At 38.0% G+C, this 25,873-nt stretch overlaps 1 protein-coding gene across 2 annotated transcripts in view; it reads right to left on the minus strand.

Moving 5' to 3' along the window:
- The window catches only part of LOC150077096 (papilin-like), a 724,323-nt gene that overhangs the window by 485,658 nt on the left and 212,792 nt on the right, over positions 1 to 25,873 (minus strand). For both annotated transcript variants that reach the window (XM_090386252.1, XM_090386253.1), the window contains exon 8: positions 11,401 to 11,481. In XM_090386252.1, the coding sequence (XP_090242378.1) occupies positions 11,401 to 11,481 (81 nt within the window). The remainder of the gene's footprint in view (positions 1 to 11,400; positions 11,482 to 25,873) is intronic.

Below are 25,873 nucleotides of genomic sequence, written 5' to 3' on the forward strand. Positions count from 1 at the left end.
ACATCAGGAGTTATTCAGTGAGGGGAATGCCAGAGGTGTATTCAACTCTGGCAGTAAGCTTGATAATCTTGTAATAACTGAGAGTAAAGTGGAGGATAAATTGTTGAAGATAAACACAAGAAAGGCACCTGGGGTGGATGGGATCTATCCAGTTATATTAAAGGAGGCAGCAAAGAAAGCAAGCAAACCCTTAGCCATAATTATGAGAGCTTCCTTGGACTCAGGGGAGGTACCCATTAGCATTAGCATTAGCATTAGTAGAGGCATTTGATGCAAGAAAGCAAGCTTATGCAGCATCAGCCAAAAAAAAAAAAAAAAAAAAAAACCCACTTCCACTTCACCCCTCTGTTCGTTCAAAATACCTGTCCAGCTGAGCCTTAAACTTATTTAGGCTATCAACCTCCACCACTAGGGATGGAAGTCTGTTCTACCAACCACCCACACGCTGGCTAAAGGCAAATTTCCGCACGTCTATCCTACATCTGTCTTTCCTCAATTTGAATTTATGCCCTCTCAGGTGATTTTTCTGAGCTAGAGGAAGAATCCCATCAGCATTGAGCATGCTTAAACCATTCAAGGCTTTCTACACCTCTATCAGATCACCTCGCTGGTGCCTAGTCTCAAGACACTGTAATTTGCAAAATTTAAGCTTTCTTCGTAAGAGCACCCCTTGTTCCATTCACTAATCTTGTTGCCCTTCTCTGTACTCGTTCCAGCAGCTCTACATCCTCCTTGAAATGAGGCCTCCAGACCTGTATACAGTACTCTAGGTGTGGCCTGACAATCGCCTTATACAATGGAATAATCACCTCCTTATACCTGCTGGAAAAATTCCTGTATATCAATGACAATACTCCATGAGCTACTCTTGCAGCCCGTCTGCACTGCTCAGAGAACTTCATATCTGCCTGCACAACCACCCCCAAGTCCCTTTCATTCTCTACCACTGTCAGTGTAGTACCACAGAGTTGATACGTTGCTCTGGGGTTGCTGTTTCCCATGTGTAGTACTTTACATTTGTCAATGTTAAACTTCATTTGCCACCTCTCAGCCCATCTGCTCAACCTTTCCAGATCCTGTTGCAGCAGCATAGTGTCAGTAGTGTCCTTGACAACCCTGCCAACCTTTGTATCGTCTGCAAACTTGGACATTAAGCCCGATATACCATCATCAATATCATTTATAAATACAGAAAACAATAATGGACCCAACACTGAGCCCTGAGGGACTCCACTAATAATATCAGTCCACGATGAGCAGTGTCCATTGATTACCACTCTCTGTCTTCTCCCCCTCAACCACCCCTTTATCCATAGCAGCAATTTGCCTCCAATGTCACACTGCTCCAATTTGTGTAGCAGTCTTCCATGTGCAACAGTATCAAAAGCCTTTCCAAGATCCAAGTATATAATATCAAAGTTATTCCCTGCATCCAGTTCTTTTGTGACTGCATCATAGTATCCAATCAAGTTGGTCAGGCAAGACTTCCCCTTAACAAAACCATGCTGTGTCTGAGCTATAACTGAAGTCTTGTCTAAATGATCCTGCAGTGCTTCTTTAACCAGTGCCTCCATTAATTTTCCTGGAACAGAAGTTAAGCTCACAGGTCTATAATTACTTGTGTCATTGACTGGAGATGTGCCAATGTGACCCCAATTCACAAAGGAGGATCAAAGGCTGACACAAGTAATTATAGACCTGTGAGTTTAATTTCTGTTCCAGGAAAATTAATGGAGGCACTGGTTAAAGAAGCACTGCACGATCATCTAGACAAGACTTCAGTTATAGCTCGGACACAGCATGGTTTTGTTAAGGGGAAGTCTTGCCTGACCAATTTGATTGGATACTATGATGCAGTCACAAAAGAACTGGATGCAGGGAATAACTTTGATATTATATACTTGGATCTTAGAAAGGCTTTTAATAATGGCCATTGGAGGCAAATTGCTGCTATGGATAAAGGGGTGGTTGATGGGGAGAAGACAGAGAGTGGTAATCAATGGACACTGCTCATTGTGGACTAATGTTATTAGTGGAGTCCCTCAGGGTTCAGTATTGGGTCCATTATTGTTTTCTGTATTTATAAATGATATTGATGATGGTATATCAAGCTTAATGTCCAAGATTGCAGATGATACAAAGGTTGGTAGGATTGTTAAGGACACTACTGACGCTATGCTGCTGCAACAGGATCTGGAAAGGTTGAGCAGATGGGCTGAGAGGTGGCAAATGAAATTTAACATTGACAAATGTAAAGTACTACACATGGGAAACAGCAACCTCAGAGCAACGTATCAACTCCTGTGCCTGTGCGGAGTAGCCTGTGCGGACGAAGCTCTTTGACGCTCTTGGAACAGAGAAGTTTTTCCTGATTTATTTTCTGATTTATTAGCTTAAATTGTCATATTAACTTATTTCTAGAGTAGCTTTATATTCCTAGTTACGATACTTAGTTTAAAGTTTAACTTAGACAGAGATTTTGTAGGTATTACTTAGTATCGGTAACGGTATCAAATCCACGTGTTACAAATTGAACGAGAGGTCTTTTTTTTTTTTAACCAAATTTAGTCGATCTATTAACCAATTGTTATATTAAATTATCTTCTATAAGTAGATTATAGACCTAGTCAGGATCCTTAGTTTATTCTAAATTGAGATAGCGAGATTTGGAAGCTAATCAATACTTACGAGTCCGTAGAAGTACCGTTCGTGAATTCCCGCCATTTTTACACGATAGAATAACCTTAGTGTAGTATAGTGCATAATATAATATTGTCAATTAATCAGTAAATCTATTAATCTTGATAAACTTCATTGTCAATTAAATTGTACTTTTAACTCATATATATAAACGACTTAATCGTAACAAATAATTAATACATAACTATAGTGGTACACGTGATACGGAAGTTATATAAGGGGAACTCGTAGAAAACACTAGATACCGAAAAAATAAATATAGCGTTATAACTGTTTTGGGATATAACTTAAGGATTTAATTTTGTTTTGAAATTTTATTGAATTAAATCGGAATCATGACTCAGACCAGAGCAGCAAAGCAAAAGGCTCAAGCTAATGGGAGTGCTGTGGTTCAGGGGAGAACTGAGGGGGGGCAGTTGCCCTCTGAATCACAGTCTTTTAAAATGCACTGTTTGCTTGATGTTTCGGAGCAGTCGGGTACGGGACATGATACTGCCAAGGGGGATGTCTTTGTGTGTGCACGATGTAAGGAGTGGAAGGAAATCAGGCGGCAACTCAGCGTTGTTATGGGCCTTTATGAGAGCTTCAAGGACAGGGTGGATACCCTCGAAGGAAATAAATTGAGGGGCCCATCAAGCTCTCAGCTGCCCACATCAACGCCAGAGCTTGCACTTGGTCATCAGGCAACACAGAGGCAGCCCCCTAGGCAGAATGCGCTGGTCCCACAGGAACTAGTAGCTGTTGGTGACTCTATTGTCAGGGAAACGGGGAACATGCTTTGTAAAAATGATAGGTGGAACAGGACCAGGGTATGTCTGCCAGGGGCAAAGGTCGATGATGTTGTAGAGCGGATATCATCTTTTAAGGGCACAAAAGGTGATATAGTTGTACACGTTGGCACTAATGATATTAAGAGTAGGAGACCGGCAGAATTACTTAGCAGGTACAGGTCACTGTTGAAAAAAAGCCGTGAATTAGGGTTGAATTTGAAAGTGTCTGCAATTCTGCCCAGACACGATAGGAGGGAGTATATGATGAGAGCCTTGTCGATCAATTCGGCCCTGGAGGGATTGTGCAAGGCTCAAGGGGTAAAATTTTTTCAGCCTGGACTGTACCTTTTAACAGGAGAGATTGCTTCTACAGGGATGGGATACACTTAAATAGAAAGGGTGCAAGAATTTTTGCTGATGCTGTCGAGGCAGAGTTAGGTGGGTCGGAAAACTGCTAGTTGGGGGCGATACAAGGACTAATAGGTTAACAGTAGCCACTGGCAGAGGTGGAAGTGATTCTTGCACTGCTTCTATTGGAACGAGCAGCAGCCTGAAAAACAAGTTGCAGGATATTTCAGAGACTGCTGGGAGTCATTGCGGTACAAGTAAACACATGGGTTGTGTTAGGGTAGCCAAGAATAGAAACAGGTGCATGTATACCTGCGTGTACACCAATGCTAGGAGTTTGGTAAATAAATTTGATGAATTTGAGGTATTGCTCAAAACATCAAAGGCAGATATTGTTGGGATATCAGAGACGTGGTGTCACACAGATATAAGGAATGCGGAACTGGAATTTGGGGAATACAATGTGTATAGAAAGCATAGACAGGACAGGAGGGGAGGAGGGATTATGCTATTAGTTAAGAAACACATAAAGTCCAAGGAAGTGAAGCCAGTCGACATCGATGGACAGGGCAGTGTCGAGTCAGTTTGGTGTGACATAAGCATAGGGAAATCAAAATTGAGAGTAGGAGTGTGCTATAGGCCTAATGACTCTGATGAGTATAATAAGATACTGTACAAGGAAATAGAATGGGCCAGTAAATCAGAGAGTCTTATAATGGGGGATTTTAATTTCCCAGATATTGACTGGAATTTGTGGTTTGGTCACTCGCACACTAGCAAGGCTTTTGTGGATTTATTGGATGATTGTTTTCTACATCAGCATGTTCGTGAGGCAACAAGAGGGAGCAATACTCTTGATCTGATTATCAGTAGTGATTCTTCATGCATTAAGAACCTGCAGATAAATGAACCACTAGGTGGCAGTGATCACAGTGTGTTGAAGTGGGATTTACTCAAGGAGGTAACTACCATCAGAGGTAAAGGGAAGGGTTTTTATTTTCGTAAAGGCGACTATGATGGTCTGAGACAGTATTTAAATTCTATACAGTGGGACCAACAGATGATGTTACCAACAGCAAACTCAAAATGGGAAGCATTCAAGGAACTAATCTTGGAGGCTACCAGGCTTTACATACCAACAAAGAAATATTGTTCAAGGTTTAGGCCTAAATGGTTGTCAGGTGAACTAATGAGACATGTGGCAGAGAAGAAAAATGCATGGGATACATACAAATTAATGGGTGACATGGAAGCCTATGATAGATATAAGTTGGTCTGTAACCAAGTCACAAAGGAGATTAGGCAGGCAAAGGCAGACTACGAAAAATCCTTGGCAAAGGATGCAAAGAAAAACAGAAAAGAGTTCTTTACCTATTTAAACTCAAGAAGGAAAGGGATGAATCAGATTGGTCCACTGGATATTGATGGTTCAACAGTTGAGGATCCTGCTCAGGTGGCTAACAATCTAAACGAGTATTTTGCATCTACATTCACGCATGAGGAGTTATTCAGGAAGGAGAATGATGTAGGTAAAGTAAACATTGGCAGTGAGCTGGATGATTTTGTAATAACTGAGAGGAAAGTGGAGGAGAGATTGTTGAGGATAAACATAAAAAAGGCACCTGGGATGGATGGGATCTATCCAGTTAAATTAAAGGAGGCAGCAAAGGAAGTAAGCAAACCCCTAGCCATAATTATGAGAGCTTCTTTGGACTCAGGGGAGGTACCCATAGACTGGAGATGTGCAAATGTAACCCCAATTCACAAAGGAGGATCAAAGGCTGACACAAGTAATTATAGACCTGTTAGTTTAACTTCTGTTCCAGGTAAATTAATGGAGGCACTGGTTAAAGAAGCACTGCAGGATCATCTAGACAAGAATTCAGTTATAGCTCAGACGCAGCATGGTTTTGTTAAGGGCAGGTCGCCTGACCAATTTGATTGGATACTATGATGTAGTCACAAAAGAACTGGATGCAGGGAATAACTTTGATATTATATATTTGGATCTTAGAAAGGCTTTTGATACTGTTGCACATGGAAGACTGCTGCACAAATTGGAGCAGTGTGGCATTGGAGGCAAATTGCTGCTATGGATAAGGGGATGGTTGAGTGGCAGAAGACAGAGAGTGGTAATCAATGGACACTGCTCAACGTGGACTAATGTTATTAGTGGAGTTCCTTTTTGGCAGGGTTGTTAAGGACACCACTGATGCTATGCTGCTGCAACAGGATCTGGAAAGGTTGAACAGATGGGCTGAGAGGTGGCAAATGAAGTTTAACATTGACAAATGTAAAGTACTACATATGGGAAACAGTAACCCCAGAGCAACGTATCAACTCTGCGGTACTACACTGACAGTGGTGGAGAATGAAAAGGACCTTTGGTTAATTGTGCAGGCAGATATGAAGTTCTCTGAGCAGTGCAGACGAGCTGCAAGAGTAGCTCATGGTGTCTTGTCAATGATATACAGGAATTTTTCTAGCAGGGATAAGGAGGTGATTATTCCCTTGTATAAGGCAATGGTTAGGCCACATCTTGAGTACTGTATACAGGTCTGGAGGCCTCATTTCAAGAAGGATGTAGAGCTGCAGGAACGGGTACAGAGAAGGGCAACAAGATTAGTGAATGGAACAAAGGGTTGCTCTTACGAAGAAAGGCTTAAGTTTTGCAAATTACAGAGTCTGGAGACTAGGCACCGGCGAGGTGATCTGATAGAGGTGTATAAGGCTTTGAATGGTTTGAGCATGCTCAATGCCAATGGGATTCTTCATCTTGCTTAGAATAATCAGCTCAGAGGGCATAAATTCAAATTGAGGAAGGGCGGATGTCGGATAGATGTGCGGAAATTTGCCTTTGGCCAGCGGGTGGTTGGTTGGTGGAACAGACTTCCATCCCTTGTCGTGGAAGTTGATAGCCTAAATAAGTTTAAGGCTCAGCTGGACAGGTATTTCAAATGAACAGAGGGGTGAAGTGGAAGTGGTTATTTTTTATTTATTTGTTATTATTATTTTTTTTATTTATTTAATTGTTTATTTATTTATTTATTTTATTTATTTATTTTTTTTGGCTGATGCTGCATAAGCTTGCTTTTGGTAAAGAATGAAAAGGACCTGGGGGTAATTGTGCAGGCAGATATGAGTTCTCTGAGCAGTGCAGATGGGCTGCAAGAGTAGTTCATGGTGTCTTATCAATGATATACAGGAATTTTTCTAGCAGGGATAAGGAGTTGATTATTCCCTTGTATAAGGCAATGATCAGGCCACACCTTGAGTACTGTATACAGGTCTGGAGGCCTGGAAGTTTTTTTGTTTTTTTTTTCTAGCTGATGCTGCATAAGCTTGCTTTCTTGCATCATATGCCTCTACTAATGCTAATGCTAATTTCTCCTCCACTTTCCTCTCAGTTATTACAAAATCATCTAGCTCACTGCTAGAGTTTACTTCACCTCTGGCATTCCCCTTCCTGAATAAGTCCTCATGTGTGAATGTAGATGCAAAATACTCGTTTAGTTTGTTAGCCACCTGAGCAGGATTCTCAACTGTTGAACCATCAATATTCAGTGGGCCAATCTGATTCATCCCTTTCCTTCTAGAGATTACATACGTAAAGAACTCTTTTCTGTTTTTCTTTGCATCCTTTGCCAAGGATTTCTCATAATCTGCCTTAGCCTGCCTAATGTCCTTTGTGACGTGGTTACAGACCAGCTTATATCTATCACAGGCTTCCATGTCACCCATTAATTTATATGTATCCCATGCATTTTTCTTCTCTGCCATATATCTCATTAGTTCATCTGACATCCATTTAGGCCTAAACCTTGAACATTATTTCTTAGTTGGTATGTAAAGCCTAGTAGCTTCCAAGATAAGTTATTTGAAAGCTTCCCATTTTGAATTTGCTGTTGGTAACATCATCAGTTCATCCCACTGTATAGAATTTAAATACTGTCTCAGACCATCGTAGTTGCCTTTACAAAAGCAAAAACCCTTCCCTTTACCCCGATGATAGTTACCTCTTTGAGTAAATCCCACTTCAGCACACTGTGATCACTGCCACCTAGTGGTTCCTTTATCTGCAGATCCTTAATGCATGAAGAATCACTACTGATAATCAGATCAAGAGGCCTCATCTCATCTAATTTTCTCCTGAAAATGCTGATGTAGAAAACAATCATCCAATAAATCCATGATCTGCAGATTCTTGATGCATGAAGAATCACTACTGATAATCAGATCAAGAGTATTAATCCTTCTAGTTGCCTCCTGAACATGTTGATGTAGAAAACAATCATCCAATAAATCCATAAAAGCTTTGCTAGTATGTGAGTGACTAACCCACAAATTCCAGTTAATATCTATGAAATTAAAATCCCCCATTATACTGATTTACAGGCCCACTCTATTTCCCTGTACAGTTTCTTATTATACTCATCAGAGTCATTAGGCCTATAGCACACTCCTACTCTCAATTTTGATCTCCCAATGCTTATGTCACACCAAACTGACTCGACACTGCACTGTCCAGCGATGTCGACTGGCTTCACTTCTTTGGATTTTTTGTGTTTCTTAACTAATAGCATAACCCCTCCTCCCTTCCTATTCTGTGTATCCTTTCTGTACACATTGTACTCCCCAAATTCCAGTTCTGCATTCCTTATATCTGTGTGACACCATGTCTCTGATATCCCAACAATGTCTGCCTTTGATGTTTTGAGCAATACCTCAAATTCATCAAATTTATTTACCAAACTCCTAGCATTGGTGTACACGCAAGTATACATGCACCTGTTCCTATTCTTAGCTACCCTAACACAACCCATGTGTTTACTTGTACCGCAATGACTCCCAGCAGTCTCTGAAATATCCTACATCTTGTTTTCCAGGCTGCTGCTCGTTCCAATAGAAGCAGTGCAAGAATCACTTTCACCTCTGCCAGTGGCTACTGTTAATCTATTAGTCCTTGTATCCCCCAACAAGCTAGCAGTTTTCCGACCCATCTAACACTGCCTTGATAGCATCAGCAAATATTCTTGCACCCTTTCTATTTAAGTGTATCCCATCCCTGTAGAAGCAGTCTCTCCTGTTAACAAGTAGAGACCAGGCTGAAAAAAATTCTACCCCTTGAGCCTTGCCCAATCTTTCCAGGGCCGAATTGATCGACAAGGCTCTCATCATATACTCTCTCCTCTCGTGTCTGGGCAGAATTGCAGACACTTTCAAATTCAACCCTAATTCACGGCTTTTTTTCAACAGTGACCTGTACTTGTTAAGTAATTCTGCCGGTCTCCTACTCTTAATATCATTAGTGCCAACGGTTACAACTATATCACCTTTTGTTCCCTTAAAAGATGATATCCGCCCTACAAAGTGATCAACCTTTGCCCCTGGCAGACATACCCTGGTCCTGTTCCACCTATCCTTTTTACAAAGCATGTTCCCCGTTTCCCTGACAATAGAGTCACCAACAACTACCATTTCCTGTGGGCCAGCGCATTCTGCCTTGGGGGTTGCCGGTGCGTTGTGTGATGACCAAGTGCAAGCTCTGTCATTGATGTGGGCAGCTGAGAGCTTGATGGGGCCCCTCAATTTAGATCCGTCAAGGGCATCCACCCTGTCCTTTAAGCTCTCATATAGGCCCATAACAACGCTGAGTTGTCGCCTGATTTCCTTGCATTCCTTACATCGCACACACACACACACAAAGACATCCCCATTATAATATCATGTCCCGTACCCAACTGCTCCACAAACATCATGCAAGCAGTGTGTTTTAAAAGGCTGTGATTCAGAGGGCAACTGCCCCCTCAGCTCTCCCCTGAGCCACAGCACTCCCATTAGCTTGAGCCTTTTGCTTTGCTGCTCTGGTCTGAGTCATGATTTGGATTTAATTTCAATAAAATTTCAATTTCAGTACAAAATTATAACCCTAAACTTGTATCCCAACACAGTTATAACGCTATATATATTTTTCAGTATCGAGTATTATCTATGAGTTCCGTATCAAGTTATGTATTAATTAATTATGTTACGTTTGTAATCCAAGTCATTATATGTATTTAGTTAAAAAGTACAATTTAATTGACAATGAAGTTTAATAAGATTAATAGATTTTACTGATTCATTGACAATATTATATTATATACTAAACTATACTAAGCTCACGCTATCTAGTTCGTGATATAACGTTGTATCGTGTAACAATGGCGGCAAGTTATGAACGGTAAATCTACGGACTCTTATGTATTAATTAACTTCCAAATCTCACTGTCTCAATTCAGAAAATAATTTGATATAACAATTGGTCAATAAAGCGACTAAATATGGCTAAAAACTTCTCGTTCAGCAGAGCTGCAACTTGTAACACGTGGATTTGGTACCCTTACCAATACTAAGTAATACCTACAAAATCTCTAAGTTTAACTTTAAACTAAGTATCGTAACTAGGAATATAAAGCTACTCTAGAAAATAAGTTAATATGCCAATTTAAGCTAATAAAACAGAAAATTTCTCTATTCCAGGAGCAGTAAAAAACTTCGCCTGCACAAGGTTACTCTCGTCCTCAATTCCCATATAAGACACTCTGTTTTACTGGCCCACTCTATCTCTTTGTATAATTGTTCCTTGTACTTATCAGAGTAATTAGGCCTATAACAAACTCCTACCCTTATTTTTGCTTTCCCAGTATTTTTTGTCACATCAAACTGACTCAACATTGCACTGTCCATCTATGTCAACTGGATGCACTTCCTTAGATTTTATGTGTTTCTTCACAAACAACATAACCCACCCCCCATCCCTTACTATCCTATCTATCCTTTCTGTACACATTGTACACCCCAAATTCCAATTCTGCATCCCTTATATCTGAGTGACACCACGTCTCTGATATCCCAACAATATCTGCCTTGGATGTCTTAACCAGCACTTCAAATTCATTAAATTTATTTACTATACTTCTAGCATTGGTGTACATGCAAGTATACATGCACCTGTTCTTACTCTTAGTTACTCTAACACAGTCCATGTATTTACTTGTTACATTACTTTCAGCAGCTCCTAAAATCCCCAGCAACTTGCTTTCCGGGCTGCTGCTCATTCCAATAGAAGCAGTGCAAGAATCATTTCCACCTCTGCCTGCGGCTACTATTAATCTATTAGTCTGTGAATCCTGCCAAGCTAGCAGTTTTCCAACCCACCTAACATTGCCTCGATAGCATCAGCAAATATTCTTTGCACCATTTCTATTTAAGTGTATAAATAGAAATGCACCATTTCTATTTAAGTGTATCCCATCCCTGTAGAAGCAATCTCTCTTGTTAACAAGCACAGACCACACTGAGAAAAACTCTACCCATTAGCCCTGCACAATCTCTCCTGGGTCGAATTGATTGACAAGGCTCTCTTCATATACTCCCTCCTATAGAGATTGAGTTAGATAGAAATTGATAAATTAACAGAGAGCATAATGAAAATTAACAGTTTTCAGATGAGTACTTTGTGCCAACAACAATAAAAACAAATTTATTAATTTATCTATGTTAATGTATTTAAAGGAAGTAATATAATTAAATTTCTTACCTAAATAATTATTGGTTGGCTGTACTTCTTTAATATTAATATAGGTTGCTCCAGTTGGAATTAGAAGAATATCATTATATCCTGTGAATAAAAATAAATAAATAATAATATTAATTTAAGGGCAACTTAACTTCCTAATATTTCAATTCAAAAGCTCTATAAGAAAGGGGGGGGAACCATGCACGCACGCACTCACTCTTCTAGGACACAACATTATCAATGCACTGACAACTTTCTAACTAGGGTGCAACACAAATATACTGTAGTGTGGCATGCTACACCAGAACCATTAAAATTACTGAAAGTAATATCACTAGAGAAGCATCATACAGTTCAGCTGAACTCATGTGAAACTTGATCACAGTAAATCCCACATAGGAAATAGATCATTCTGAAAAAATAGCAATGTTTTTGTTACTTTTAAATTCATGGTTCTACGTAAAGCACTTGCAGGGTTTAGTGAATACTTTTAAGAGCCATAAACGTGAAAAACTGGTTCTATCTCTATCTCTATCAAAGGGCTGCTAAACTTGTGTGACAATTAAATCTTGCCAAGATGCAGTGGCACAGCTGCTCCAGGATCTCAAAGTCACATATGGATGGGGTTGGGGGTGGAACAATGAAATTACTTCCACTACACAATTTTTAAAGCCTCCAAACATTTGTGTGCAGGGCCACAGGATTATTGACACACCCTGACATGCTAACAAATTTCCTCAAGTTATAAGTCAACTGAAACAGCACGTGCACACACACACACACTAATTCCAAAAACAACTGTAATATATATTAATGAGGTGTCTGCTTCAAAGTGTTAGAATACAAGTAATTTTACTGCTCTTTGGGGTAATTTTTGCTTTATTTGGCCAGTTATGGATAAAAGTGTCAAATACACAAGTCTGAATCAAGACTGCAGTGAGTGCAAAAGTAATATTCAATGGATGTAGGATAAACTGGTATGCAAAAATGGAAATAGAAAAAAGAAGGTTAAAAAAAAAAAAAAAAAAATTGAACAGGTTACAACATTGGGACTAATTTATAAAAACTACTCAATAGAATAAAACAACAGATCACAATTTTGTTTGAATAATCACTTAAGTTACAAAAACTTTATTTCATAAATTAATTTTTGAATAGACACATACCAGAGTTTGCCTTTATTACACGTATATAATAATAGTTTGCATTATAATTCTATTAATTATAAAATTAAATAAATTGTAAAATTTTCTAATAATTATAAAAAATTATAAATAATATAAATAATTAATATATAATTAATAAATATAAATAATTAATATATAATTAATAAATAATATAAATAATTAATATATAATAAATAATAATATATAAATAATTATAATTATAACTTCTTAAATGATTATTTTAGCATATATTTATTGAATAGTAAAAGCAGTTTTATTGTGCTTGCTAGTATTGGATTTTGATTCTGTTCAATTATAAAATAAAACAAAATACAGCAATGTACAATAGTATTATTAAAAGATAACATGATTTCACAATATTATCTTTTTTTTTTTTTTTTTTTTACTATTGTACTTATCTAATGGGAAAGGAAGATGTTTTTCCTTTCATTACTCTGTATTGCAATCCTACCTGAAAGCAGGGATTTACACTTACTGAACTTTCATACCATGAGTTTCATTACACCATAAACAGTTTATAATGAAAAGAAATTTTGTTTCATATTACTTTCAGACAACTGAATCCACTTTCATCTTGAGATACTCATTTTCCCACACATACAATTTATTTATAAGAACAACTTTAAATTATGCAATGTGTTTTTGGTTACCATGAATCTGCAATCAATCACTAACAAGACTTTTTTAAAGGCATCTTTAGAAATGTATCATTTAATCAGAAAATATTAGCAATAGGAATGTAAATATTTGGCAAAAAAAACAACAATAAATATATGTTTTGTCAAAAGTTTATTCAATGCATGCAAGCATTATATGCAAATATAATATTTTTTTTTTTTATGAAATCCCAAACACGAGAGGTATTAGAACCTATAGTACTTGGTACCGTGCTTGGGCTGGAGGTTGAGAAGACGAAAGATATTTGGTGACATTAGACTTGAACTTCTGTAGACTGTAATTTTCAGGAAATACGTAAGAAGGAAGGTTGTTCCAGAAAACAGCAGTTCAATGAATAAACGAGGAAGATGAAAAGTTGGTTCTGTGAGTTTGAAGTTGGACAGTAAATGGATGATGGATGGTGGCAGCACGTGTTCGGACTGTTTTGAAAGAGAGAGCGGGAATATTAGAAGCCAATTCAGAAGAACAGTGCCCATGGAAGTATCTGTAGAAAAGGCATGCAGCAGAAACAGTACGTCTATGAGACAGCGAGTGGAGAGACTCTGTTAGAGAGGAGTCATTAATTAACCTAACTGCTCTCTTCAGAATGAAATCTAGAAGCCCGAGAGAGGTTTTGGGGGCACCGCCCCAGATGTGGGAACAATATTCCATGGTAGGGCAGATTTGCGATTTGTACAGAGGAACAGCTGTTTGGAAGAAAAGTAACACCAAGAGCGAAAGAGAAAACCAAGTTTTGTTAGATGCAGAGGAAGCAATATTTGTAATGTGCTTGTGCCAAGAGAGATTAGAAGTCACGGTAATCCCCAAAAGAGATATATCAACTTGCCTAGAAAGCGGAGTGTCACCAAAGGTAAGCATAGGAGCAGAAGAATCCTTTTTGCGAGATATAAGACAAGACTAAATTTTAGGATTGAAATCAACTAAGTTGTCTTTGCCCCACTGGAGAATTACATGGAGATTGGCATTTCAGGAATTGGTAGCAGATATTTGAGAAGTTGAAGTTGATTGAGCAGGGCAAGGTTTCTCAAATTGGAAAGTGGAATGGAATGTGCTATCATCGGCAAAACTATGGATAAGATTTCCAGTCAATGAAAGAAAAATACAAGAGGAAAAGAGTGGGGGAAAGAACTGAATCTTGGAGGACACCAGCATTAGTGGAGAAGTTAGAAGACAGAGAGCCATCTACCATCACCCTCAGTGAGCGATCAGAGACAAAACTGGATAACCAATACAAAAAACAGTTGGAAAACTATAAGATGGAAGCTTGTTTAGAAGACCTTTATGCCAAACATGATCGAAAGCCTTTGAGATGTCAAGAGCAACTACTTGTGTTTCACCAAACTTTTTCATTGAATTTGTCCATAAATGGGTAACATAAGACAGAATATCACCAGTGGATCGACACTGATGGAATCCATACTGCCGATAAGAGTTGGTGGTTAATTGATTTCTCCGTTATTTTAGAAAGAGTAGAAGTAATTGCAATGGGACGATAATTGGATGGGAGGGATTTGTCACCCTTTTTAGGAACTGGCTGGATATGAGCAAATTTCCAAGCAGAATGAAAAACATCTTTGGAATAAGAAAGTGAAAAAAAAAAAAAGGTGGCAAAGAATAGGAGTAAGTTCAGGAGCACAGGTTTTGAGAAAAAGTGGAGAAATACCATCAGAACCTGGAGCTTTCTTAGCATCAAGATTTGTCAAAATCCTTCTGATATCCTTTTGATGGAAGACCACAGGAGGCATTGAATGAGTGTGTTGGGAATGGTGGGAAGTGTTTTACCAAGGTCATTAATACATGAGTTGGAAGAAAAATGGAATACTAGTAGGTCAGCTTTATCCTTGGCTGAAGGGACAACAGAACCATCTGGTTTTGACAGAGGTGGGAGCAAAGATGGGCAAAAGTTGTGGCTAATAGCTTCGGCAAGAGACCAGAATGCTCAGCTACCATTAGGGCAAGAAGCAAGTTTTTTACTCTTAGCCTGTTCAAACTCTAGTTCGGACTGATTAATAACTGCTTTACAATTGTTGCGAGCTTTGGCGTAGGCAGAAAATGAAACTGAAGAATTGGAAACAAGCCAATTACGATATGCAACGTTCTTCTCTTGAATAGCCTTAGCACATTTATTGGAAAACCAAGGTTTAGATAAAGGTCAAGATTTTAAAGTGAAGTGTGGAATAAAGGATTCCATTCCTGCAAGAATAATTTCACTGACACGATCTGAGCAAACGTTGACATCAGAAGTTTTGAAGCAGTAATCCAACCAAGGAAAAGAAGAAATGAAATCTTGCTGGTCATCCCATTTTACATTCTTGTAATGCCGAACAACACAAGGTTGGGAATAGCCATGAGATAAAGGTTCCAATGGAGAAGAGACAATCACCAAGTTGTGATCTAAGGTGCCTAAAGGGCCACTCACTTTGACCATGTACTTAGAAGGGTTGTTTGTGAGAAAAAGATCAAGCGTGTTGGCTGTATGGTTAGGATTGTCCAGTATTCTTGTAGGTAAATGAACAATCTGTGCAAGGTCATTAGTAATTGCAAAAGCCTCAGCATCTTGACCAGCTGGGTTGGTGTGACTAGAAAACGGAAGCCAGCTGGAGTTTTGAACATTAAAATCACCAAGGAAAATTGTTAGGAAAGTTGGACTGGAGAAAGTCAAGTTGCAAAGAGAGGAAGTCAAAGAGCTCCAAGTGATTAGTGGATTTGGGAGAACAGTAGAGACAACAGATGAATTTGACACAATGAGGTAGAGAGATTTTAAGCCAGAGAAGTTCGAAGAGAGGAGATTCCAAATTACCAAGTCTCTGACAGAGAATATCGGAATGGACATATGCAGAAGTACCACCTTTGAGGCAAAAGGAATCATACAGCGAATAATTTGGGAAACTGAGATGAGCAGTAGTTGAATCAACCGATAACTGAGATTCTGTCAGAAAAAGTACATGGGGCTTGGCAGACTGCAAGTGGAAATGCACATCGTCAAGATTAGAATTTGCATTAATTAAATAAATTATAGCAGACATATTCAAATAAAAGTATTTGGAATGCAATATTTTGAGAACTACACATTTGTGTAAGAAATGCATGTAAAAAATTTTTAAAAAATTGCCTTGAGATGCATAGGTACAGGGATCAGTCAAGTTTTCATCACCATTGAGCAAGCACTCATGCTGTTATTTTATCTTTTTTATTTGTTCTTAATTTGTACTGCATCCTTATATTAATTATGTGGTTTAAGCACTATAACAATTCAAACCTTTTATCACTAAAAGGTATTACTGCACCAAGTGTTGTGCACGCAATACACAGTTATGCAAGGTATGCATTTGAATTCATGTGCTACCATAAAAAAAACAGTAGTATTCTTCACATCCCTTTATCTTATAAAATTCACTGAATCCATGTCTTCATCCTAGAGTATAAACAGAAAAATTATTTAAACCTCCTAGCATATCAAGGAGGTATAAATTTTTTACACCTCCTAGCATATCAAGGAGGTATAAATTTTTTACACCTCCTAGCATATCAAAATTATAACTTTATCTGTTTGTTCATATATAAAAAAAAAAAAAAGGTAAAAACCATATTCAGATTAAATGTTAAAAAAACATTACTATGAAGTTGCATATCTGCAGGAAGGTGGAGCACATTAGTCTGATGCAAAACTTAACTCGGACTTCTTACATTATTTTTTATATGAAAATTGTTTCCAAGACATCTTACATGACAATTTCCAGGAGTGCATTGATTGTATAACCTGAAGGTTTCCTGCATCTCTGGAAAGATTCTACTACTGTTATAGATGTACTTCACAAAAAAAAAAAAAAAAAACCAATCTCTGTATATCAACAATTTAATGCCTGAATGAATTAAATTTTAGCGCAAAAAATTTACAGACATCAAGGAGGATTTTTATGCAAATACTACTTGGTATTTGTGAATATACAATTTAGTAAATAATAATAAATAAATAAAAAGAATAAAAAAAAATTAGAACTGTGGTACTGCGGCCATTAATTGTATGCTTTAACAGCAAGAAGAGAAAAATTGTAGAGGAAATATTAACTCAGTAATAAATGTGTTTTGCATAATATACATGTTTTTACAGAGACTGCTTTTGCTCATGTATTAGCAAGCTGACAGCATCAGTCATTAAAAAATAAATTATCTGCTTTGCTTGCTCATCTATTCCAATAATTTATCCAATTATCTGCATTTACACATTTTAGTATACAGCATCCCTAAAAAGCATGTGGTATCAAAATGGATCTGTTAATTTTATCAATAGAAATACCAATGAAAGCCCAGAGAGGTTATCATTAGATGTGATGGAAATACTGCAAATGGTGAATGCAAACATGTCCTCTTGATCATTTTTATAACGAAAAAAAAAAAAATAAATAATAATAAAATAAAATAAAATCAATATGAGAAATGCTGGGCTATTAAAATGATTAAAAAATATTAAAACTTTAACTTATTAAATTTACTAGCCTCGCTTTATTAAAATTAATCAGTATCCTATACTGCCTTTTATTTACATAGATTTCCATGAATAGTGTATACCAGGAGTTTCAAATCTTTTTATAATACTGCACTCTACAAGTATATCAAAAAAATTCTGTTTCCACTCTGACAGCTGCATAGCTCAGAGGGGTTTACAATTAATCATACTGACAAGAATATATTCATTACCTATATTCACTAGTCATGTGCCCTCAAACCAGAATCAACTCAAATTTGTGTACCACTGTACATCAGGCCTAAAAAATGTTCTATTTATACTCTGGAAATAACCATATAGGTCAGAGGAATTCACACCTAATCATTAACCATATTTAGCAGTCACATGAGCTTGACACATGCAGTAGCACACACATGCCGTCAAACTTACACTACTACATTCCCATGCTAACCAGGTAATGGTGCATATGTACCCATAAGAATGTATAGTGAGTTATTTTTGACAGTGAACTTTAATATACTACAATTTCACCCTAGCATATGGAAATAAAAATACAGCAGTAGGAAAGATTTCAAGGAGTAAAATAATATAAATGTATCACAGACCAAAATTCTATAACCTTTGCAATTATTGAAAATGAATGCAAAGCAGTAGTGGAAATGCTGGCTGCTGCCCCACCTTTGTGGATTGCAGACGATATGAAGGTTGGCAGGGTTGTTAATGTCACTAATGACAGTACGCTGCTGAAACAGGATCTAGAAAAGTTGAGTAGATGGGCTGAGAGGTGGCAAATGAAGTTTAACATTGACAAATGGAAAATACGACATATGGGAAGTAGTAACGCCAGAATAACATATCAACTGTATGGTACTATACTGACAGTGGTAGAGAAAGAAAAGGACCGGGGGGTAATTGTGCAGGAAGATATGAAGTTTTCTGAGCAGTGCAGACGGTCTGCAAGGGTGAATGGTATCTTGTCAATGATATACAAGAATTTTTCTAGCAGGGATAAGGAGGTGATTATCCCCTTGTATAAGACACAATGGTCAGGCCACACCTTGATTACTGTATACAGGTCTGGAGGTATCATTTTAAGAAGGATGTAGAGCTGTTGGAAAGAGTACAGAGAAAGGTAACAAGATTAGGGAATGGAACAAATTGCTCTTACGAAGAAAAGCTTAAGTTTTGCAGATTACAGTGTTTGGAGACTAGGCACCTGCGAGGTGATCTGATTGAGATGTATAAAGCCTTGAATGGTTTGAGCATGCTCAATGCTGATGGGATTCTTCCTCTTGCTCAGTTATTGTTGTTATTATTATTTTGGTTTCTTAGGAGCATTAGCAACTAAGGCCATATTGCTCCGGGATATGCGGTGGTCATTCCCTGACCTTTCCGCATCCTACGTATTTGGTGGTGACGGGCTCAAACCCCGGTCTAATCAAGAAGCGTGTGCTACGCACTGCTGTTACTCCTTCCCACCTGGCTACACAGGCGCCTCTCTTGATCAGAATAATCACCTGAGAGGGCATAAATTCAAATTGAGGAAAGACGGTTGTAGGATAGATGTGCGGAAGTTTGCCTTTAGCCAGCGGGTGGTTGATTGCTGGAACAAACTTCCATCTGTCATTATAGAAGTTGATAGCTTAAATAGATTCAAGGCAGAACTTGACAAACATTTGGAGCAAGTGGATGGGTGAAATAAAGGATTTTTTTTTTTTTTTTTTTTTTTTGGCTGATGCCATATAAGCTTACTTTCTTGCATTATGTGTCTTTGCTAATGCTAATGCTAATTTTTTTTTATTCAGCTCACAAAGCGGAATGCCTTCCCCATTAAGGTTTGGAATATGTTCATCAACTTTATAGGAGGAATGTATTTCAAACTTTAAACATATTTATTTGTTCAATAAAACTGGAATTTCAAACTATGTTATTGGATTTTCTTCTGTTCATCACATGTGAAATTTTTATCATGCCACCACTGGGAAAATGGTCAAAAAATCAGGAGTAAAACACCTTTGCATGCACGTGCAGTCACACAGCACATATGCACACAAAATTTGATTAAAAAGTTCATTGAATAATCCTATAATTCTTGAATGCATAGCAGTACCTAAAAGATTACAATACTTACAATGGCATCCTTTGAGTATGTTCACATCATGCTTTAACTTGATATATTCCAGTCTAGAGGAAAGCTATTGTCATCAATACATTTTTCTCATTTGTTGTGTGTATTAAAAATTATGAAATCACATAATGCTCCCACCTAGAAAGTTTTAAATGACAAAAGTATTCCCATTGTGCTGCACCAACCTTATTTTGCTGTTCCTAAAATTAAAACAGGGCTTGAAAGGTAAACAATTCAAGTTGATTGAAGAAATATAATCAAATAGAACAGACTTCCTAAAGGCATTTACAAAAGAAAACTTCCGAAAATGTTTTGATCGCGAAGGTACGGTGGAACAAGTGTGTAGTTGCAGGAGACAGTATAAAAGAATATTAATAATATAAACATTTATTACTGAATAAAATTTCTCTCTCTCTCTCTCTCTCTCTCTCTCTCTCTCTCTCACACACACGCACGCACGCACGCACACACACTTCTTGATTAGACCATGGTTGGAGCCCATGACCACCAAATACAGAGGAAGGTCAGGGAATGACCACTGCATATCCCTGGGGCAATATGGCCTTAGTTGCTAATGCTCCTAAAAAAACCAAATAACAACACACACACAGTACAGTCAGTCCTCGTATAACACATGCTTACATTACACGAATTCGATCATACACGATTTATAAATAGGGGAACAATATCATATATAACATGAGCCAAATTCGCTTATGCACGATTTGCCTTTGTGTTTACAAGAAATGGCAGTAGAATGCGGAATCACCCCCAACTGAACACAACACGATAGGAATGAAGAGAAGATTCTGAAAATGTATTTATGTTTTTTATATCAGTGAAGGGGAAACGCATTTTGCCATAATAACGCAAAAATCCACACAATTCCAGCTATTGGTATTATCGCAAATGCAATTAGATCGAGTTTACTACCAGTTTATAACAGATTCCACTAGCAGAAACGTAACTGGAAATTGTTTTTATTGTTTTATGGTAGTAACCCCCAGAAATGTGCTTTAGTAAAATGTGAGCTATTGAGATGTTAATAGTGTGTCTTTGCCTTTACGGTGTTCTTTATTCAGTTGCTACATGTGCACAGCTTTGTTTATGTATATCAAGCGTGCCTCCTTATTTTTTAATTGTGCTTTATTCCCTAAAAATTAGTAAAATACTTAAGAGGTATAAAAAGGAAGCATCCTGGTGAACACACTACAGATTCAGAAAAGCGATAACGATAGACAGCGGCGGACTGGGTCAAAAATGCTTACCCAGGAAAATCTGTAGCAGCTCATACTAGTGTTTATGACCAAAATCACACTTCTGGCCTCCAGCCCACCGGGGTTTCCCCGGTAAGGCTTATGGCCAGTCCGCCTCTGTCGACAGAGAAAAAATATGAAACTGTGAAACACTTTGAGCGAAATGAAAGACCATGTGATATTGCACGTGCTACAGGCCTAAATGAGGCAATGCCGAGAATTAGAAAGAATGCAGAGAAAATAAAAAGAACTTTCATAGCAGGAACAACTCAAAGTGTAACAAAATCCATTAGATCAAGACACAAAGAATTGGAAGAGCTGGAATGTCTGTTTGGATAGAAGATCAAACAAAGAACAAGTTTGCTTACGATAAAAGCAAAAGCATTAGCAATATTTTATTACGTAATAGTCGTAATAAAATACGTAACAAATTTATTACGATTATTTATTGTGTTTGGTAATGTTCTGGTTACAAATGTGTGTTCAATCTTGGATGGTCGGCACCTGGCCCTACTTTTCCCATCATCATCATCAGCCATTTTCAATCCACTGCAGGATGAAGGCCTCTCCAGCAACTTTCCAGTTCCTTCTGTTTTGAGCACTGGCCATCCATTTACTACCCAAAAACTCATGAATTTCATCTATCCATCTCCGCCTTTGTCTTCCAGGTTTTCTTCTAGCTCCTCTTGGGTACCATTCTGTTATTTTCTTAGTTCATCTGTCATCATGTCTTTGAGCTATGTGTCCTGTTCAAGACCATTTTAGTTCTTTAGTTTTGATAAGAATGTCCTTTACTTGAGTTTGCTGCCTAATCCATGTGTTTCTCTTCTTATCTAACAGTCTGATTCCCAATATAATTCGTTCCATTCTTCGCTGTGTAGTTCTCAGCTTCTCTTCCATTCTTTTGGTGGGTGCCCAAGTTTCACTTCCATAAGTCATGGTGGGGAGTATACACTGGTTCATTGTTTTACGTTTCAGACAAACTGGGATATTGCTCTTCAGTATGTGACTATATTTCCTGAATGCTATCCATCCAAAATTTATTCTTCTCTTGACTTCCAGCCATTTATCATTATTACAGCTAATAACTTGTCCCAGATAAGTATATGACTCCACCTTTTCAATTACTGCTCCATCAATCATTATTTCCCTTTCCGTGGCATACTTGTTCATCATTACTTTTGTTTTAGCCATATTCATCTTTAGTCCAAAATCCTTACTAACTGTGCATAACTGATTAAGATTTTCCTCTAATTCTTTGGGATTGTGGCTTATGACCACAATGTCATCTGCAAATCGTAAATGGTTTAGGTACTCTCCGTTCACATTGACTCCTTTCTGCAACCAGTCTAATCTTCTGAAAGCTTCCTCAAGGGCAGTAGTAAACAGCTTCAGAGATATTGTGTCTCCTTGTCAAACTCTTTTCTCGTTTTTAAATTTGCTACTGTCTTTGTCTAGTCTAATAAAGGAGGTAGCACTCTCATATATTTTCTTCAAAATCATAATATATGGGGTATTTATGCCTTGTCTTTCCAGTGCCCGAAACATTGCCTTTTCATAATCCACAAATGCCAAGCATAATGGTGTTTTATATTCATTTGCTTTCTCCATTAGCTGTGATATTACGTGAAGGTGAGAATCCTGTCCTGAAGCCAGCTTGCTCTTTCGGTTGATTCTCATCAAGTATTCTTTCTAATCTGTTAGTAATGACCCTTGTGAACAACTTGTAGATGTGGGATAACAAGCTAATTGGTCTATAATTTCCAATTTCTGATTTATCTCCTTTTTTATGCAGCAAAACTATGATTGCATTATTCCACTGCTTAGGCATCACACCTTTTCTAATGCACTTTGTGAAGAGCCTTGCCAGTTTTTGTGTTGTCTCTTCCTCCCAATTTTAACAACTCTACAGTAACTTCATCTTCCCCCGGGGCTTTCCGATTCTTCATTTTCTTCAATGCATGTTCTACCTCATCAGGAAGAATATCGGGTATGTCGTATGTGTTGCTACTTTGTAATCCATCTTCCCCACTGCTGGTATCATTCCCTCGCTCCTTGTATAATTCTCTATAGTAGTCTTCTGCTATTTGAATTATGCCTTCTCTGCTGTTTATAAGTACACCATCGCTATTGTTCAGTTTCAGTATCATTTGTCTTTCTGTATTACTGCTCATGGCTGCTGATTTAAATCCTTTGTTTTTCCTTAATGCTTGTTCTACTTTTCTTGTGTTAAATCTTCTTATGTCCTCTCTGAGTCTCTTTGTAATGGCTTTGCATAACTCAGTATACTCAATTTTCTCCCTGTCAGTGTTTTTCTTGCTCTTCATTTGTCGTCTTCGGTTCATCATGACAAGTGTTTCTTGACTAATTTTTTCTTCTTTGGATTTCTTTTTCCCTATAGGTTTCTTGGGCTTTATCACTTCCAGAAAGTTGTAATATTCCTCATTGATATCTTGGTCCTGAGCAGTCTGCAGAAGCTCAAACTTGTTCTTAAGTTCCAGTACATACTGCTTTTTTTCCTCCTCTGTTATCTCAAAGACCTTTGTATTATTTACTCGAGTCAGTTTTTTCCTTTCCTTTCCTACATCTATATCAAGTGTACATCTTACCATTCTGTGATCACTTCCAACGTTTACCAACATTCAGGACGGTAACATTATTCACATTATATCTTCTGTTAGTTAGGATGAAGTCGATTTCATTAGTTGTTAATCCATTTGGACTCTTCCATGTCCTCTTTCTGTTCACCCTTTTCTTGAAAAAAGTGTTCATTACTGACAGTCCTTGAGATTCTGCAAATTACACAAGTCTTTCCCCTCTTTTATTTCTTTCACCAATTCCAAAATTTCTATTAGTTCCTCTTTCTGCGCTGTTTTGCCTTTTTTCCAACCTTAGCATTGAAGTCCCCCATAATAATAGTGTAGTGGGTTTTCTGCTCATCTAGAAGAATCTCAATTTCAGTGTACATTTCTTCAACCTCTTCATCATCATGGCTCGATGTTGGTGCATAAATCATTATAACCTTTAGCTTGTACCTCTTAGAAATCTTGAGTATTAGTCTTGACACTCTTGATGGTGTACTTTTGAATTCCAAAATGTCGTTTTTAAAATCTTTATGGACCAGAAACCCAACTCCACCTTCACTCCTTTCACTGTTTCCATTGGTGTACAGCAGATTTCCATTTGATAAACTTAGCATTAGCATTAGCATTAGTAGAGGCATTTGATGCAAGAAAGCAAGCTTATGCAGCATCAGCCAAAAAAAAAAAATAAAATAAATAAATAAAAAATAACCACTTCCACTTCACCCCTCTGTTCGTTCGAAATACCCGTCCAGCTGAGCCTTAAACTTATTTAGGCTATCAACTTCCACGACAAGGGATGGAAGTCTGTTCCACCAACCAACCACCCGCTGGCTAAAGGCAAATTTCCTCACGTCTATCCTACATCTGTCTTTCCTAAATTTTAATTTATGCCCTCTCAGGTGATTATTCTGAGCATGAGGAAGAATCCCATCAGCATTGAGCATGCTCAAACCATTCAAGGCTTTATACACCTCTATCAGATCACCTCGCTGGTGCCTAGTCTCCAGACACTGTAATTTGCAAAACTTAAGCCTTTCTTTGTAAGAGCTCCCCTTTGTTCCATTCACCAATCTTGTTGCCCTTCTCTGTACTCGTTCCAGCATCTCTACATCCTTCTTGAAATGAGGCCTCCAGACCTGTATACAGTACTCTAGGTGTGTCCTGACCATTGCCTTATACAAGGGAATAATCACCTCCTTAACCCTGCTAGAAAAATTCCTATATATCATCGACAATACACCATGAGCTACTCTTGCAGCCCTTCTGCACTGTTCAGAAAACTTCATATCTGCCTGCACAATCACCCCCAGATCCCTTTCATTCTCTACCACTGTCAGTGTAGTACCACAGAGTTGATACGTTGCTCTGGGGTTGCTGTTTCCCATATGTAGTACTTTAGATTTGTCAATGTTAAACTTCATTTGCCACCTCTCAGCCCATCTGCTAAACCTTTCCAGATCCTGTTGCAGTAGCATAGTGTCAGTAGTGTCCTTGACAACCCTGCCAACCTTCGTATCGTCTGCAAACTTTGACATTAAGCTTGATATACCATCATCAATATCATTTATAAATACAGAAAACAATAATGGACCCAATACTGAACCCTGAGGGACTCCACTAATAACATTAGTCCACGATGAGCAGTGTCCATTGATTACCACTCTCTGTCTTTTCCCCCTCAACCCACCCCTTTATCCATAGCAGCAATTTGTCTCCAATGCCACACTGCTCCAATTTGTGCAGCAGTCTTCCATGTGCAACAGTATCAAAAGCCTTTCTAAGATCCAAGTATATCATGGCAAAGTTATTCCCTGCATCCAGTTCTTTTGTGACTGCATCATAGTATCCAATCAAATTGGTCAGGCAAGACTTCCCCTTAACAAAACCATGCTGTGTCTGAGCTATAACTGTAGTCTTGTCTAGATGATCGTGCAGTGCTTCTTTAACCAGTGCCTCCATTAATTTTCTGGAAACAGAAATTAAACTAACAGGTCTATAATTACTTGTGTCGCCCTTTGATCCTCCTTTGTGAATTGGGGTCACATTTGCACATCTCCAGTCCATGGGTACTTCCCCTGAATCCAAGGAAGCTCTCATAATTATGGCTAAGGGTTTGCTTACTTCCTTTGCTGCCTCCTTTAATATAACTGGATAGATCCCATCCACCCCAGGTGCCTTTCTTGTATTTACTT

This window comes from Mastigoproctus giganteus, chromosome 12, assembly GCF_048544385.1.
Source record: "Mastigoproctus giganteus isolate SK-2022 chromosome 12, ASM4854438v1, whole genome shotgun sequence".
NCBI lineage: Eukaryota > Metazoa > Arthropoda > Arachnida > Uropygi > Thelyphonidae > Mastigoproctus > Mastigoproctus giganteus.